The 16,601-nt window shown below is 52.3% G+C and overlaps 1 protein-coding gene across 5 annotated transcripts in view; it reads left to right on the top strand.

Annotated features, from left to right (window-relative positions):
* The window catches only part of ABCC8 (ATP binding cassette subfamily C member 8), a 76,404-nt gene that overhangs the window by 40,939 nt on the left and 18,864 nt on the right, over positions 1–16,601 (top strand). For 3 of the 5 annotated variants that reach the window (XM_012780661.3, XM_012780664.3, XM_076002130.1), the window contains exons 13-21: positions 766–871; positions 1,031–1,141; positions 1,517–1,592; positions 2,269–2,374; positions 11,788–11,823; positions 13,364–13,399; positions 14,042–14,140; positions 15,120–15,204; positions 15,828–15,908. In XM_012780661.3, coding sequence (XP_012636115.2) covers positions 766–871; positions 1,031–1,141; positions 1,517–1,592; positions 2,269–2,374; positions 11,788–11,823; positions 13,364–13,399; positions 14,042–14,140; positions 15,120–15,204; positions 15,828–15,908 — 736 coding nt within the window. The remainder of the gene's footprint in view (positions 1–765; positions 872–1,030; positions 1,142–1,516; positions 1,593–2,268; positions 2,375–11,787; positions 11,824–13,363; positions 13,400–14,041; positions 14,141–15,119; positions 15,205–15,827; positions 15,909–16,601) is intronic. The other 2 variants (XM_012780663.3, XM_076002129.1) reach the window with 1 other exon arrangement.

Genomic DNA, 16,601 nt, shown 5'->3' on the forward strand with positions numbered 1-16,601 from the left:
GCGCAGACGGAGGCCTGGCAGTCTGCCCCTGCCTCTGAGGGGGCGGCACACAGAGCAGAAGAGCCCGCAGAGTGACAGCCCCACGCTGTCCTTGCCTTAAGGGCCAGAGTGGCTCATCTGGCCCCAGGCCTGCTGGACATTTAGCAAAAGAGGAGGAAGGGAATATAAACCATGCTCGAGCTTCCCAGACCACATCCACACCTCCAGGGGTGGGAGAAAATGAACTGAAGGAGAGAAGCTTCCAGGGCCTCCTCCAGTCCACAGGGAAATTGGGGGGAGGAATAGCCTTCTCCTCCCTGAGTAATGACGCCTGCAGCAGGTTATTATGGGGATTCAATTATATAATGCTTACGAAGCAGCTAACACAGCATCTGGCATATAGTACGTGCTCACAGTATATTAGCTATTGTTAATAACCAGTCCTCATCCTAACTAACCTTAACACTGACCAACCTCAACTCTAACAGTAATTAATAAAGCTTAACACAAACCATCCTTCAGCCTAACCCAGACTAACCAACTTTAACATTAAACTAACCAATCCCACTTCTATTCCATAGCCCAACCCACTCCTGCTGACTGGTCAACCCTAACTAACCCCGGTAACACCAATCACCTGCCCCCCGGGGACATCCAGTGTGGGCTTCATGGGGCCACACCTCAGGACGGGGAACCTTCTCAGAGCTTCTCTCTCAGGCTGCACTCTCCTTCCCCCCTCCTCTGCCCCTGGCAGGGGTGAGGGGTGTCTCTGTGCTTCCTCTGCAGCGTACAGAAGCTGAGCGAGTTCCTGTCCAGTGCAGAGATCCGCGAGGAGCAGTGCGCTCCCCGTGAGCCGGCACCCCAGGGCCCGGCCAGCAAGTACCAGGCGGTGGTGAGTGCCCGGCCTCCCCTTGCCGCTCCCAGCATTCCCGTCTAACTCCTGAAGCTCGTGCCCTGCTGCGCCATGCCTCCACCCTTTCTCCCGAGAAGAGGGGCTCCCTTCCCTACACAGCTCCAGCCACGTGGGTCCTCACCTCCTCACCATCCCCAGCCCCTCAAGGTTGTGAACCGCAAGCGCCCAGCCCGGGAGGACTGCCTCATGGGCCCGCTGCAGAGGCTGGCCCCCAGTGCGGACGGGGATGCTGACAACTGCTGCGTCCAGGTGAGCCCTAGACCCTGCACCCCCACGCCTCGCCTCCTACCACCGTCTCCCGGGGGAGCTCAGCACCTGCAATGCTCGAGACCTGGGTGCTGGGTCCTCTGCACAGAGGCCACCTGCCTGCCTGCAGGCAGGTCTGTGGGAGTCCTGAAATCAGGGATAACCAAGAGGAGAGACTCCAGCCTTCCTCTCAAGAGGGTACCTCAGGCAGGGGCCAGCATGAGAAGGCCAGTCCCCCTCTCCTCTGCCCTGGAAGTGATCCAGGGGCTGGAATTAGTGTCTTTTGGCTTTCATGGGGGAGGGGAGGCCAGAGACCATTCACACTGAGAACCAGCTGCCTTTCTGTTCTCTTCTGGCGGTGGGGCACGGGCAATGAAGATCATCGGAGGCTACTTCACGTGGACCCCCGATGGGATCCCCACACTGTCCAACATCACCATCCGTGTCCCCCGAGGTATGGCCACTCACCTCCAGCACACCCCTCCCCTGTCCCACTGAATGACATGGAGAAAAGACAAATGCGCATGACTGAGCACCTGCTCTCTGCTTGCTCTTGGTGGGGCCCAGGGGTATGAACCCTAGACGGGGTGGGCTATGTCCTCGAGACAACTGTGTGCTGGATGAGAATGCAGTAGACAGGACAGGCCTTGATGTCCAACCATCCCTTGCAGACTGTCTGAGCGACTCAGAGATCAGATGTGAGTAGTCAAGCAAGCGTGGAAGGGGTGGGGTTTCTGAGAATAAGCAAGGTCCCTGGGGTTGTGAAGCAGGAGGACCTTCTGGCAGGCCCGTGGCAGGCACAGTGAGCACAGTACGGAGGTGGGTTGGGGTTGGGCCCAGGGTGGTGTTTGTTGGGATTACAGGAGCTGAGCACTGAGAGAGAGAAGCGAGCGCTTAGGAAAGGTGGAGGGCAGGAAATCAGAGTGGAGGCAGGACCTGGGCAGCCAGAGGAGGATGTTGATTCTGAGAAGGAAAGGCTCAAAGAGGGAGAGGACTTCTTAGGGAGTCTAGGTAGGAGGAAAGGAATCAGGAACCTCAGAGTTGGGTGTAATTCTCTGTCTGTCTTTCTGAGTGATAGTTGTTCAGACGCCCCTGGCCCCACTCCCACCTGCCACCCTCTCTCCCTGCAGGCCAGCTGACCATGATCGTGGGGCAGGTGGGCTGTGGCAAGTCCTCACTCCTCCTAGCTGCACTGGGGGAGATGCAGAAGGTCTCAGGGGCTGTCTTCTGGAACAGGTAAATGCATCCTCGGGGCTCAGTTACTAGGGAACCTTCCTTTCAACCATCCTTCTCGGTGGAGGGTGCATCACACATTGACTGCAGGGCCCACTGGGTGTTCAGTGAGTGCTTAGTAAATGCAGCTACTTGTTAGTCTCATCATCATCATCATCGGTATTTAGTCCACCCTTACTCTGCACCGGGTTCTTTGCTAAAGCTTTGCATGCATTATTTTATTTAATCTTTACATAGATAGCAAAGTAAGTACTGTTATCCATTCTCATTTTACAGAGGAGGGTTACACTATTTGCCTGCATTCACACAGCTAATAAGTGGCAGGGCCACAATTTGAACTCAGCTCTCTTTGACTCCACATCCCGTGCTTACTCGGCTGCACTGCCTCACAGGGTGGCCATTGCAGCACCAGCATTGGTTCTGCTTTGGTCCCAGCAGGCTGACACAGTCAGTGGGTATTTTGAGGATCCAGAGATATTCCTAGACAAATGTTGGTTTCTGGGCAAAGATCACTGTCTTAATTAAAGATAGTGATTTAATTAAAGAGTCAGAACCCCAGGCCAAGTCAATCGTTAATCTATTATTTATATCCACCTGCTTCCAAAAAGCACTTGAAACTAGTTGATAAAAGATGCTTATAAAGTAGAACCTTTTAAAAAACAGAAACAAAGAGCTGGGCAATGAAGAGGATGTTAAACAGTGTTCAGAAACTGGGCAGAGGATAACTATGGCAGTCCATACCTGGCTCTGAGCCCTCCAGTGGCCAAGGGAAAGGGGCGTCTGGTCGGGGTTTGTGGCACTCATTTGGGAATAGAAGCTGCAGCCAGTTCAGCAGAAGGACAGGCTTTTCCTATCTGTCACTTCTAGGGGGAAATTATCATCTGAGATGTCAGGCGTTTCATAAGCAGGACTGCAGAGCTAGCAGGAGAATACCAGCGTGCACCCCCCCTTCCTGTTTGCCAAAACATCCCTGAGTGGTACCTCCAACAGATGGCAAATTTTCCTCCTCAGTGAGGCTGTGGGCTGGCAGGTGAACCTCTCGGGGTTCCAATGACCTCAGTCAGTCTCTTGAGCCTTAATTCCATCAGGGACTGTGCTGTGTTTGGGGGCAGAGGGACCTCTATCTCTCCATCTTGTTGGGGAGAATCTCTCAACACAGCCTGACTGGGAAGGTCCAGGCATCGGGTTTGCGGTCACTTTGCCAGACCCTTATACCGACTGCCCCTCAGGGCTCTGGAGTGAGGAGGACCCTTGCCTGTTTGCCTGCATGTCTGCAACAAGAAGACGGGAGCCCCCAGGGAACCGTGAGCTGGGGAAAGCAGCCAGTATTTATCAGGCTTCTCCTGTGGGCCAGACCCTTTGCTAAGTGTTATTACCCCATTCCACAGGAGCAGGAACTGAGGCTCAGAGAGGTTGGGTGACTTACCAGTCAATGTGTGGAGCAGGGATTCTGAGCCTGGGTTCTTTCCCTTAAGCCTGGCCATTGCCTCAGGCTGGGGCCTCCAGGTCCTAGTTGCAGGGGTTTTTCTGGAAGTTCCACATAGAGGGCAGGCTAGATCCAGGGCCTCCCCCAGCGCAGGCCTTTTCTATGTGGGATTACAGAGCTTGGAGACTGGAGCTGCCCGGGATTCCCCTGTCTGTGTCCTGCTCAGGGTGGAAGTCAGAGCCCCCTCTGGCCCTGGCCCCGTTGCCCCACTTTCTTTGCCTCCCCTCCCCCCACCTCGCCCTACGCGCCCTCATGCCAGCACAACACCTTTCCTTGTCCTCTGCAGAGGCAGCAGGCATGCCTAGCAAGGGCTCAGCCCTGCCCTGCCCCAACCCACACCTCCTCTCCCTCAGGGTCTGACTGCTGCCCTCTTCTCTCCAGAAGCCTCTGCCCCAGCCCAGAAGATACAGGGGCTGTCCAGAGCAGCTAATACTCGGCACCTCTTATGTGCCAGGCACTGTCTCAGTCAGTCTTACAAGACTTCATACAGAGGTATTGTTATTATCCCCATTTAACAGGTGACAAAATTGCCCAAGACCACCCAGCTCTTAAAGGGCACAAGTGGTCATTTGCACCTAGGTGCTCAAGGGCGTGGGCTTTCCATTGTGTGCTGAAAGGGAAGGGACACAAGAGCATCATGAAGAAGTCACAGCTAACCTGACAGTCCACAGGCCAGCGGCCACTGTGGCTATGACACACATGCCCACCCCTCAGCAGAGCCACCGCGTGCATCCTCTCAGGTCTGTTCTCATCGACACTTCCCTCCTCAACAGGCAGCCCAGGCCCCAGCTCCAAGCTCTGTTCAAGGCTGGGGGAGGGGCAGTAGTGGAAAGGTTCTCATTTCCCAGGATCCTCCTTGCTCTCCTGCACGGTCAAGCTCCCCACACCCCCAGGCACAGTGGGACACATGGTTAGATTGCAGTCAGCCCTGGGAAATGGTGAGAATTTGTTCCTGACTCAACTCATGCTCTAGTTTCTCTATATTGATGTATTCGCTCACACAACATTAAGCACCTACTGTGTGCCAGGCCCTGTGCACAGCAACAGGAACACAGAGATGACTAAGACATGGCTCATGTGGTTTTTTTTATTATGATTATTATTTCAGCATATTATAGGGGTACAAATATTTAGTTTACATATATTGCCTTTGCCCCATCCGAGTCAAAACTTCAAGCGTGTCCATTTCCTCCAGACGGTATGTACCACACCCATTAGGTGTGTATATACCCATCCCCTCCTCCCACACCTCCTGCCTGACGTCCAATAAATGTTACTACTATATGTGCACTAAAGTGTTGTTCGGTTAATACTAATGGTGAGTACACGTGGTGCTTGTTTTTCCATTCTCATGATACTTCACTTAGTAGAGTGGGTTCCAGCTCTATCCAGGGCAATACAAGAGGTGCTAGATCACCATTGTTTTTTGTGGCTGAGTAGAATTCCATGATATACATATACCACATTTTATTAATCCACTCATGTTTTGATGGGCGCTTGGGTTGTTTCCACATCTTTGCAATTGTGAATTGTGCTGCTATTCTAGTGCAGATGTCTTTTGTATAGAATGTCTTTTTTTCCTTTGGGTAGATGCCCAGTAATGGAATTGCAGGATCAGCCCCTGTTTTTAAGGGAGGGGAAGTGAGCTCAGGGCCATGATAGGGCAGAGAGGAACAGTTAACTCTGCGGTCAAGGAGAGAAGGCTCACTGTGGATGTGGAGTTTGAGCCTTGAGGGAAGAGTGTGGTTTCATCAGATGGGAAAGGCGGGGGTGGGAGAGGAGGGTGTTCCAGGGAGGGGGAATGGCATGGGCAAAGCTGGGCTGATATTAAAGAACCTGCTTGTGTGTGCCTGCAGGACTGGGTGCAGGGACTGCATGGTGGGAGACAGACTGGGGAGGTAACTTGGCTTAGATCCACATTCCAGGACCAGGAATTAAGATTTAGCGTGAAGGCTGTGGAAGAATCATGCTTGCCATAAATGATGATGGATTAGGGGAGGTCGGGGGGAGAGAGACCATTGGGAGGAAGGCTAGTTAGGAGTGCATTGCGGTGGCTGGGAGAAGGAAGAGTCTAGGCAGACACAACTCAGTTGGTTTCATCTGCTGCTTGTCTCTGAAAATCCTGGACACGTACACGACTCTCTCTGGCCCACCTATCCTAGCCAAGGAGTTAATCACTGGGGCTGTACACTGGGCCCCCCTCCATTTTTGGCAGGAGCTCTGTGCCTCAGATGTTGGGCCCAGGTCTGCAGGGAGGTGATGTGCTTGCAACGTGAGCCAAGAGCGAAATAGCTTTTGACCTGGTGGCCTCTCCTGAGTCTGCACGTCTGCAGCCGGAGGCGAAGATGACGCCAGGCTGCTCCAGTCTTTTCAGCCATGCCCGGGCTGAGACCTGGTTACCAGGCAGCCAGAAAGAGTCCAGGAGGCACAAGTCGGGGGATTAGGAGGAACAGAATGGAGACCGCTCTGGGGAGATGGGTGCTTTGTTTGTACAACTGTTCATTGATTCCTCCGATGGCCAAATGTGCAGGACGGCTGAGCAGAGAGGCGCAGAGGCTCTGGAGCCAGGCTGCCTGGGCTCCTGTTTGGTCTCTGTGCTTTGGAAAATTCCATAATCTTTCTGTACCAGTTTCCCTTGTTACCCGTGAGACTGATGTGAGGATTAACCTAGCATGGAGTAAGTGCCCTATAAATATTATTATAAATATTATTATTCAGCAGCGTACTTCTTTGCCAAGAACAAAATTCCCCTACTGGTCTTTCATTGCGCTCCAGCCTGTCTCCCAGGAGAGACTCTAGTGAGCTCCCTGGGGACAGGGACCGTATCTTATTTGTCTCGCTGTATCCATAGTGCTTTTGCTTAATGAATTCATTTGCTAAGTGAATGAACCAGAAATAACTTAGGACCTTCAAGAGACTGCCGTTATAAATATGTCTTGACATCTCTCTCCTTCCCACCCACATGCCTTTGCCCAAGCTAGTCCCTAACCCAGAATTTCACTACTCAATTTCTCTACCGATATCTGAATGAATGAATCTTATTGGTGCTTGCCTCGTACCGTACTATGATTATTTGCTAACGCATGTCTCCCCCACTACACTGAGATTCTTAAGGGATTGTTCCATGTTAGACCCCAGGTGCCCAGTACAGGATGTGTATTTTACGAACTGCTCTGTGTGGGCTACAAAGGAAAAGGCCTGGCCCCTGCCCTGGGGAGCTCACCAGTGCTCTGTGGTCAGAGGTTTGCAGAGCCCCAGGGTGGGCGTGGAAGGTCTACCAGCAGGGGTCCTGTAGACAGGAGCCCTGGGTGGATCCTGTTTGTCAGTAGCCTGGCTCTTGGTCTCAGAGAGAACCATGAGGTGCCCAAGCATTCACTTTAGTAAGAGTCATCTGCCGCTCCCCGGCTCTCTGCTTCAAGGAGCTGTCAACCTGGGAATTTACAAACTCCCTCTTTAATCTTTAAGAGGAGAACATTTTGATAAAAAGTCAGCATCAGGCTGGGTGCTGTGGCTGGCGCCTATAATCCTAGCACTCTGGGGGGCCGAAGCGGATAGATCGTTTGAGCTCAGGAGTTCGAGACCAGCCTGAGCAAGAGTGAGACCCCCGTCTCTACTAAAAATAGAAAGAAATTAGCTGGGCAACTAAAATGGAAAAAAATTAGCCAGGCATGGTGGCACATGCCTGTAGTCCCAGCTACTCAGGAGGCTGAGGTAGGAGGATCGCTTGAGCCCAGGAGTTTTGGGTTGCTGTGATCGAGGCTGATGCCACGGCACTCTAGTCCGGGCAACAGAGTGAGACTCTGTCTCAAAAAAAAAAAAAAAAGTCAATATCAGCGGATACTCTGGTGAAATTCTTTCCTGGGGAAATAAAGAGTAGGGCCATTAATATCCGCAGCAGAATGACTTTAAATGCCCCCAGGGAGCCAGCAGGAAGCAGGGCCCTGAGGAAAGCACAGGGTGGGGAGGGGCTGCAAGTCCAGTGTCACTGACGCTCTCACTGCCCTCCCCCCTAACCCCAACCCTGCTGAGGCTCTCCCACGGGATCTCTGTGATGTCTGTCTGTGCCCACTTAGGAGGCCTTGCCCGGCTTGCACTGGGCCTGCCTCAGGGTGCCGTTGCCTTGCAGTGGTTGGTGTGAACGTGCCAAGATCCCTGATTCCCCAGGAGGTGAGGAAAAGCCTTCTCTCAGCACTGCCCTGAGGTCCGATCTGCCCATACAGTTCCTAAAGCCTGCAGGGAGAGGGGGTCAGGGGCTCAGGTGGATTTCCTGGAGGAGGCAAGTGTGGCGAGACAGTGGGCAAACAGGAGAGGGGACACTGTGTGGAAGTGACAGGCCAGGCTTGGGAGCCAGATGGCCTCCAGATGTAGTCCAGATGCTGCCACTCGCTAGCTCTGTGGCCGTGGGCAGGTTTCCTGAGACAGTTTCCTCATCTGGACGATAGGAAAACCCTTTCTTTCCTCTCTTGGAGATTTGGCGTTGGGACCCAATGACATCAGTTGGAGAGGATGCTGTGGATGAAAGGTAGCATTTGAGGACAGCAACAGGCCTGTCTGGGCAGGACGAATGGGCTGTGGACCCTGTGAGTCCTAACTCACAATTCCAACCTCGGTTCCCACTTCTGCCCTTTTATTTATTGCTGGGATCTTAAACGAGTCTTGAGGGCATTTGATTCTGTCTCTGCCTGCACTTTAGGGACCACGCACTGAGCTGAAAGGACGATTCCCCCTAGTCCTGCAGTCCCACGACCTTCCCTCTAACCAGCTGTGAGCTGTGTCTGTCATACATTCTCCCAATGGCATCGTGAGGTGTTGTTTTTTTTTGAGGCAGAGTCTCACTCTGTTACACGTGCTGGAGAGCTGTGGCATCAGCCTAGTTCACAGCAACCTCAAACTCCTGGGCTCAAGCAATCCTGCTGCCTCAGCCTTCTGAGTAGCTGGGACTACAGGCATGCGCCACCATGCCCGGCTAATTTTTTCTATATATATTAGTTGGCCAATTAATTTCTTTCTATTTTTAGTAGAGACGGGGTCTCGCTCTTGCTCAGGCTGGTCTCGAACTCCTGACCTTGAACAATCCTCCCACCTCGGCCTCCCAGAATGCTAGGATTATAGGCGTGAGCCACCACGCCCAGCCTCATGAGGTTTTCATAGATGAGAAAAGAGAGACTCCTCTAAGTCAAGGGGCTTGCCTCAGAGTTCACCACCAGTGAGTAGAAAAGTCTCAGATTCCAACTCTGGTGCCCATATTTTTTCCACTTCTCCACACTACCTGTCTTCATACGTTGAGTCTTCTTCTAGCCTCCAATTCCCTGGCTCCAACACCACCGTCTCAATCCTTCCCACTCTTCAGGGTTGGGCTCAACTGTGGCTTCTTCTATGAGCCTTTTCTCCTATTTCTTCCTTCTCCAAACTTTTAAAACTTAGGCCAGGCATGGTGACATGCACCTGTAGTCCCAGCTACTCGGGAGGTTGAGGCAGGAGGATCACTTGAGCCTGGGAGATCCAGGCTGCAGTGAACAATGACCATGCCACTGTACTCCAGCCTGGGCAACAGAGTGAGACCCATCTCTAAACATAAATAAATAAATTACATTTTTCTCTGATTCTAGAAGAATGTACATTAAATTAGAAAACATATGCAATTATAAAGATAAAAATAACCTAATATTCTATCACCCAGAAGTTTCCTGTTTTTTCTCTAGCATTTGTATATGTGTTTCTGTGTGCTTCACCCCAAAATTTCTCTAATATTTATTGTTATTACTTTTCTTTTGGCCCATATAACTTCCTAACTTTGGTACCCATCTGATTCGCCCTACCAGGCTATGAGCCCCTGGAGGGCAGGCTCTGTGATCTGATACAGGTGTGCATACATGTGCCAGCTCCTTGGCAGCTGGAAGGAAGGGTATGGCATTGGAAAACTAAAGGGAATGGTCCTTTCAGCCCAGTGCTTGGTCCCAAAAGTGCAGGCAGAGGGGGAATCAAATACCCTCAACACTCATTTAAGAGTAACCAGCAACCAATAAGATCAAGTGCCTGCCAGATGTCCCATTCTATACTTTTCAGATTAAAACAGATACAAAGCCTCAGGGAGGCCCATTCTAGGAGGCTGGGGCTACACTGGAAAGAGAAGATGAACTTGGATTCATACCCCAGCTTCCCCTCTTCCCAGGGTCTGTCACCTTCAGCATGTTATACAAACTCCAAGTTTCAGTTTTCCCATCTGTGAAATGGAGATAGGGTTTATAGGGTTATCATAGGGAGGAACTGATGAGTGCAAACAACTTCTCACAGTGCATGGGGAAGGCCCGGAATGAGCACTAGTCCCTCCCTTCCTTCTTCCCAAATGATTAATATGTCAGTTGACAACCTCCATTTATCACAGAGATCTGTCATGTGCTAAGCACTATGGGGGCTGAAAAGGATGTTCTTCCTGCCTTAAAACCCCACTGGGGATGAGAGACTCCCAGAGGAGCTGATTAGAGAGTAAAGTAGTCCCTTAAGAGGGCTAATTGAGCGGCCCAGACAATGATGCGAACTGAGTTAGGGTGGGGAGCTCATTTGTATGTCGGAGTCCTCAGGGATGCCGCAGAAATGGCAACCTTTGCTACTCTGGAAGCAGGAAGACTCCAGAGATAAGCTTATCTCAGCTGTGGCCACAGAGTTGGAATTTGTAAACTGCAGGCTTTTTTATCTATCTGCTTTACCAGCTTATCTGTAAATTGTAAATTACAGCAACTGGTGGTTGGGGAATTCGAAGTTAGGTTGGGTTAAGAGAATGAAGCCAGGACACAAAGATCAGAGAACCAGAACAGAGGGGACTGGGGATTACATCTCCATCAGACTCTTGCCCTCAGCAGCAGGGATCAGGCTTCTTTCCTTCCCTGTTTTTGTCCATCCTGGTCTTCCTGACAGGAGGCATTTGTCAGAGCTGTGACAGGGGAAATCACAGGGAAGTAATGCAGTGGGGACATTTAGAGCACGGAGTCAGACCTATTTGCTCTGCTCCTTGTTGGCTGTGTGACATTGGGCAAGTTATTTAGCCTTTCTCAGCCTCACTTTCTTTATCTGTAAAGGTAATAAAATAAACCTCCTTCATGTGGTTATTTTGAGCTTTAAAAGAGACAATGCTATGACGGCGCTTCTCACCATGAATTTCAGCTCTTTGCAGTAGTATTAAAGCAAGGTCTGTGTGGAAATAAAGCCTATAGTTTTTATTCAAATGTACATGCCAGAAGTACACATTCCATTGGCAAGGGGCTGCTTCTGGAAGGTTCAGAGGTGGCATGGGGCAAGGGAAAGAGAACTGGCAAGGTTGGCATCACAGTCAATTCAGGTTACCTCACTTGGTTTTTTAAAAAGTTTTTACTATAATCCACAATATGAAATGCATTTTACATCACAGTCCACTACATTTATGCATTGTTAGATAAGAGAAAAAGACTCACCAAAAAATACAGATGTTGACGGCATGTGGAGCACACTGATATCAACTGTTCCTTTTTATTATTATTATTATTTTAATGCACTTGTAGCCTACTTATTTCAGACCCAATTCTTGGGTCCCTATCCACAGCTTGGAAAACACCATATGAAATGATTGTGACCTTGGAAAAGTCACTTGCCCTCTCTGAGCGCTAGTTTTTCCAGCTATAAAACACTCCTGACGCCCAGCCAGCCTGGCTGCTGCTCTGAGTCAATGCCAGGAACACTGATTTAGCACATGCTATTTGGGGGTGCCCATCCTGGTGCTGTGGGAGGGACAGAGACGAAGAAGAGCAGTTTCTGTCCCAAGGAAGCCATCTGGAAAGCCTGGGCATGGGTGGGAGGGCGGGAGGGGTGGGGAGAGCTTCTCCCCTAAGAGCCGGTGTGATGGAAAGCCAGTAGAGTGGGAAGTAACTGGTGTTGGCCTTTCCCGTTTGTGTCCCAGCAGCCTTCCCGACAGCGAGACTGGAGAAGACCCCAGGTACAGCCTTAGGACTGGGCTGGAAATTGGTCCCAACAAAGGGAAGGAGTGGGTGGGATGGGGTGGGGAGTTGTGGGTGGGGAGTGGGGAGCATGGATTCCGGGAGGTGCAGCCTACACACTTTCAGGGGCGTGAGCCCAATGCATGCGTTTCCAATGAGGGCAAAATTTGATTCTTGGGGGGCAGAAAACACTTAGACATTACAAGGCTTTGTGGCCGTGCAAAGTACCAAACAGATGTCAGTATATCTGTGGTATTAAAATTTCATTGTGGATAGAGTTACAAGGTGGATTAGTGGTTGCCAGGGGCTGGTGGGAGAGAGAGGGAAGAGAGAGTGACTATTAATGCCTATGGGGTTTCCTTTGTCAGGGGATGAATATGTTCTACAGTTACATAGTGGTGATGGTTGCACAACCCTGTGAATATACTAAAACACACTGAATTGTAAAAAAAAAAAAAAAAAAGTGGCTTGGAAAAGTGAATTACAAAAATATATCTATAAAGGTTCTGGGGGTAAGAATGAAAAAAATGTTGAGACACCTGACTGTAAGAAGAGACAGTGGGTGTCCTTCAGGCCTGATGGAAAATTCAGTATTGTTGCTTTATGTTCAATGGGCAAGTCTGAAACAAACAGCCACCCTCCCCACCCTCACCTCTTCCAAGCGCACTTGCGACACACTGAAGGGGGAGATGAAGTCGGGGCTGGGAAGGCTGGCTCCACTGCACACCTAAGTGGAAGCCTCTGGCCTTCACCCTCCAACACCAGAGAGGCTTCACATCCCCACACTCCCTCTGCCCTTTCTTCCACCTTGTCCCCAAGTGCCAGGGTGTGATGACAGGCCCAGCCTCTCCAACCGCAGTGGCTGTATTTCTTGAGCCAAGAATCAGCCCTCATGGCATGTGACAAGTTTGAGGTGTGGATGAGAACAAAGTGGCAGAATGTTCGACACTGGGGCGGCTTGGGCAGTCCAGGGCACATGGCCCCGCAGCTGACACATCTTCCCTGGCAGAGCCCCCAGATTCCACAGTCGTCTTCTGACAGGGCCACTCAGGGCTACAAGTCATGCCTGGAGCCCTTCTCGGCTCCGCTGGCTGTTGATCCCCACCTGCAAAGTGCAGGTGTTGGTGCCCCCCCCCCCAGCCTCCCTGCCCAGCTACTTGTGCAGCTGTGTCGGCCCGAAACCTCGGCCTGCTCCTCTGAGCCCACATGCAGAGGCTGGGTCTGGGTCTGGAGGAGCCGCTGCTGGGCCTCATACACCTCTGACCTGGGAAGTTTCCCCCAAGAGCCTGCTCCAGTGGTGCCCCTCTCTCATCCCCCTCTTAACTTAATCTGGTCCTCCAGGGCCCTCCTTGCACACCCCCGTATGTGGTCAGGCAGTAGAGTCCCCCCAGGATGGCCACGCCCCACCTTCCACCCCTCTGTGTGCAGCACTCGTGGCTGCAGACTTGGTCCCACAGATCCTGAAGGCATACTCGGGTCGGGTTGGGAGGAGCTCACATCTTCATGCGACACCTGAAGTGTCTCTCCTCCCTGTTGCAGCCCAGAGCGGGAGACCTCGGCCGACTCGGACATCAGGTACCAGGTCCTGGGAACGCTTGTCCTCCAGGGCAAGCCCCCTCAGAGAGCTCTCAGGCCTGAGGGAGCCTCGTCACCCCCCGGCAGTCCCCATGTCCCCCCAGCTGCTGGCGGAGGCCCTGGAGGGGCTCTGTGCCCGCCAGGTGGTCTGGGGGCTGCCATTGCTTCTGTGCATCCAGTTACTCCCTTCGCACAGGGTCATTTTTATCTGGTCATTTTCTTTTCCTTTTGTGGGGCAGGGGCTGGGGTCTTCAAAATCACGCAAAAGGTGATTTCCTTGGCTCTGCTTTAAAAAAAAAAGTTCTTCCAATTGGAGACATCCCTTTGGACTTCACAGTGCAGTAGTTCAAGGACTCTGCAAGGAGGGAGGAAACCAGAGGTTGGGCGTTTGCTTGCTTTGGTGGCACCGTGGCTGCTGCCCGGCCCTGGGGGTGCACTCAGGAAGGACGGAATGCAGGGCTGGGCGGGCTGGGTGTAGGGCAGGGAGGGGCCAGGTCCCATCCCCCCAGCCAGCTGAGACTCGACCTCCCAAACTGCCTCAGGCCCTGGGGGAAGGAGAGGCCACCAGAGGCCACACTAAGCAGATTTCTGCCCACCGCACCTCCCCCTGCCCCTGCTGCACCCCGCCTTTTCACCCCTCAGGAAGAGAGGCCCTGTGGCCTATGCTTCTCAGAAGCCATGGCTGCTGAATGCCACCGTGGAGGAGAACATCACCTTTGACAGTCCCTTCAACAAGCAAAGGTAAAAGCCTCTCAGAGGGAGGTGGGCTGTCGGGGAGGAGGAATTGGTCTCTGGCATTGGCCAGCCCGGCCCAGCCCCGGCCCTCTGTCCGTCACCCACACCAGCCCAGCCATGCTGCTCCCCATGTGGTCCGTCTGCAGAGCCTGGGGCAGTCGGGCTCCCGTGGGTGAGAGGGCGGGAGGGTAGGGAAGGGAGCCAGCACGGCTGCCTCTCTGACCAGCTCTCTGGGATTCTGCCTCCTCATGGCTCCTGCACTGTCTTCCCTCCTAGGACAGTAACATGGACTAGCACCCACTGAGTGCTTACCAGGTGCCAGGTGCAGCACCAGCCCTTAGTACTCATGGCTTCCTCTAATGTTCATTACAACCTCAGTGGGCAGGTACTATTATTATCCCCATTTCACAGACGAGGAGACCAAGGCTCGGAAAGGTTAAGTAACTTACCCGGCCACTAAGTCACTGAAATAAGTCTCAAATCCAAAGCTGCCTGACACCTAAGTACATGCTTGTTGCCAAGACCCTCTGATACCTCCATGAACACTGCCTGGCACCTGCCCAGGCTAAGGGCTAGCCAAGGAAGTATGAGAGGAACAGGCTGGGCAAATATTTGCCCAGCCATCATCATTACTGCCTAAATCAACCGGCAGTGATTGTCCCCGGCGGGCAGTGCCCCGAGCACGGGCTCTGGCTGCAGCTTTTCCCACTGTGTGGGGAACATGGGCCCCTCTCATCACTTACTCGGCATATTTGCTCCTATCCAATTTCATCCTTCAAATATTTAACCTGTCCCAAGGCTGTGCGAGGTGCTGACCTCAGCTCTTTTCAAGCTCACATGGTGTTTGCTTGCACCCAAGCGGGAGGCCCATCAAAGCCGTTGCTCCCGCTGGGCACGGCTACCCAGAGACTAATGACCCTCTACAAGTGCTGGGCACAATCTGGCGGGGCTGATCAGCTGCTTCCCCCACTCCCACCCACCCCAGGTACAAGACCGTCATCGAGGCCTGCTCCCTGCAGCCGGACATCGACATCCTGCCCCACGGAGACCAGACTCAGATTGGGGAGCGGGTTAGTAGCGGCCTCCAAGGAGTTTTCTCAAAGCTGAAACCCCCAACCTCCCGGATCCCCACCCACAACCCCACCATGCCCCGAGACGCGTCTCAGGGAGAGTGGGTAATGAGAAATCGGAGAGGGTGAAGGCTGAAGAATTGCAGCAGTGGGTCAAACATGGTTTCGTTGGTGATGGTTCCTTGACTGGTTTCAGTCCTGGTTGGTGGGTGAGGTCAGCGTAGCGCCTTCCCAGGCTGGGGGTGACTGGACATCTCTTTCCATGCCCCCGGTGTACACTGAGAGCCCACACCGCACTGCACTAGGCCCAGGGTTGTATTGCTCCTGTTCGTCTGCAGGTGGGGCCCCTCCACAAGCTTAGACAAGTAGGATTCTCCCTTGATGGTCCTCCTGATGTGTGATTTAAAGCTCTACTTCCCCTGTCTTGGTTTGCACTGGTTTGCATACCTCTTCTGAATGAATTCAGTAAACATGTACAGGTTCCTTCTCTCTACTAGATGAGGAGAGGCAAAGCGGTGGATAGAACCTGGCCTCTATCCCAAAGAGCTTACGGTCCAGTAGAGGCCAGGACAGTGTCCCCTGAATGGTTGAGAACATGATCTGTTCCTTCCCTTTTGTGACAGGGCATCAACCTGTCTGGTGGTCAGCGCCAGCGGATCAGTGTGGCCCGAGCTCTCTACCAGCATGCCAACGTCGTCTTCTTGGTGAGTACACCAGCTGGCACTTCCCTTGGGGCCCACACACATGTACACATACACACACACACACACACACACACCATCACCCAACAACCTCCCTCTCCAGAGATATTATATATACCCCCTCCTGCCAGAGATATTATAGCCTATTCATCTTATTGATAGGGAAACTGAGGCAGGCAAGGAGACCACAAATGACCCATTGCAGACTTCAGACTGAGCTCTAAAGTAGCCAAGAGGGCAGGCAAGTTGTAGCTCCAGCCTGCCTCTCTGTAGGACAGCCCCAGCCTATGGACACTCATGCAACCCGACTATACAAATGGCAAATACATGGAATATGTGTGCATCCACTTCCTGTCTATGGCCAGGGCAGACATTGCTAATCGATTACAACATTATTTCCCATGGAACTTGACTTGGCTTCAGAATCCTCCTCAACACAGCACTCCAGGTAATCACCAGCAATCAAACAGGAGATAAAACTTACTAGCTATCCCTGCCCTACCTCATGCCAAGCTCTGTGTGTCGGGTGCCTTAATAGATACAGAGGAATTCTATGACCCAACCCTTGGCCTCAAAGATTTAAAATATGTTTAGGGAGACAGAGCTCACCTACAATCTGGAGATACAGCCCAGTTCAAAGCCAAACTGAGTGGCACGGGCTATGCAGGGCCTTGTCCAGGGAGACAACTGTGAAGG

This window comes from Microcebus murinus, chromosome 4, assembly GCF_040939455.1.
Source record: "Microcebus murinus isolate Inina chromosome 4, M.murinus_Inina_mat1.0, whole genome shotgun sequence".
In the NCBI taxonomy this organism is placed as follows: Eukaryota; Metazoa; Chordata; class Mammalia; order Primates; family Cheirogaleidae; genus Microcebus; species Microcebus murinus.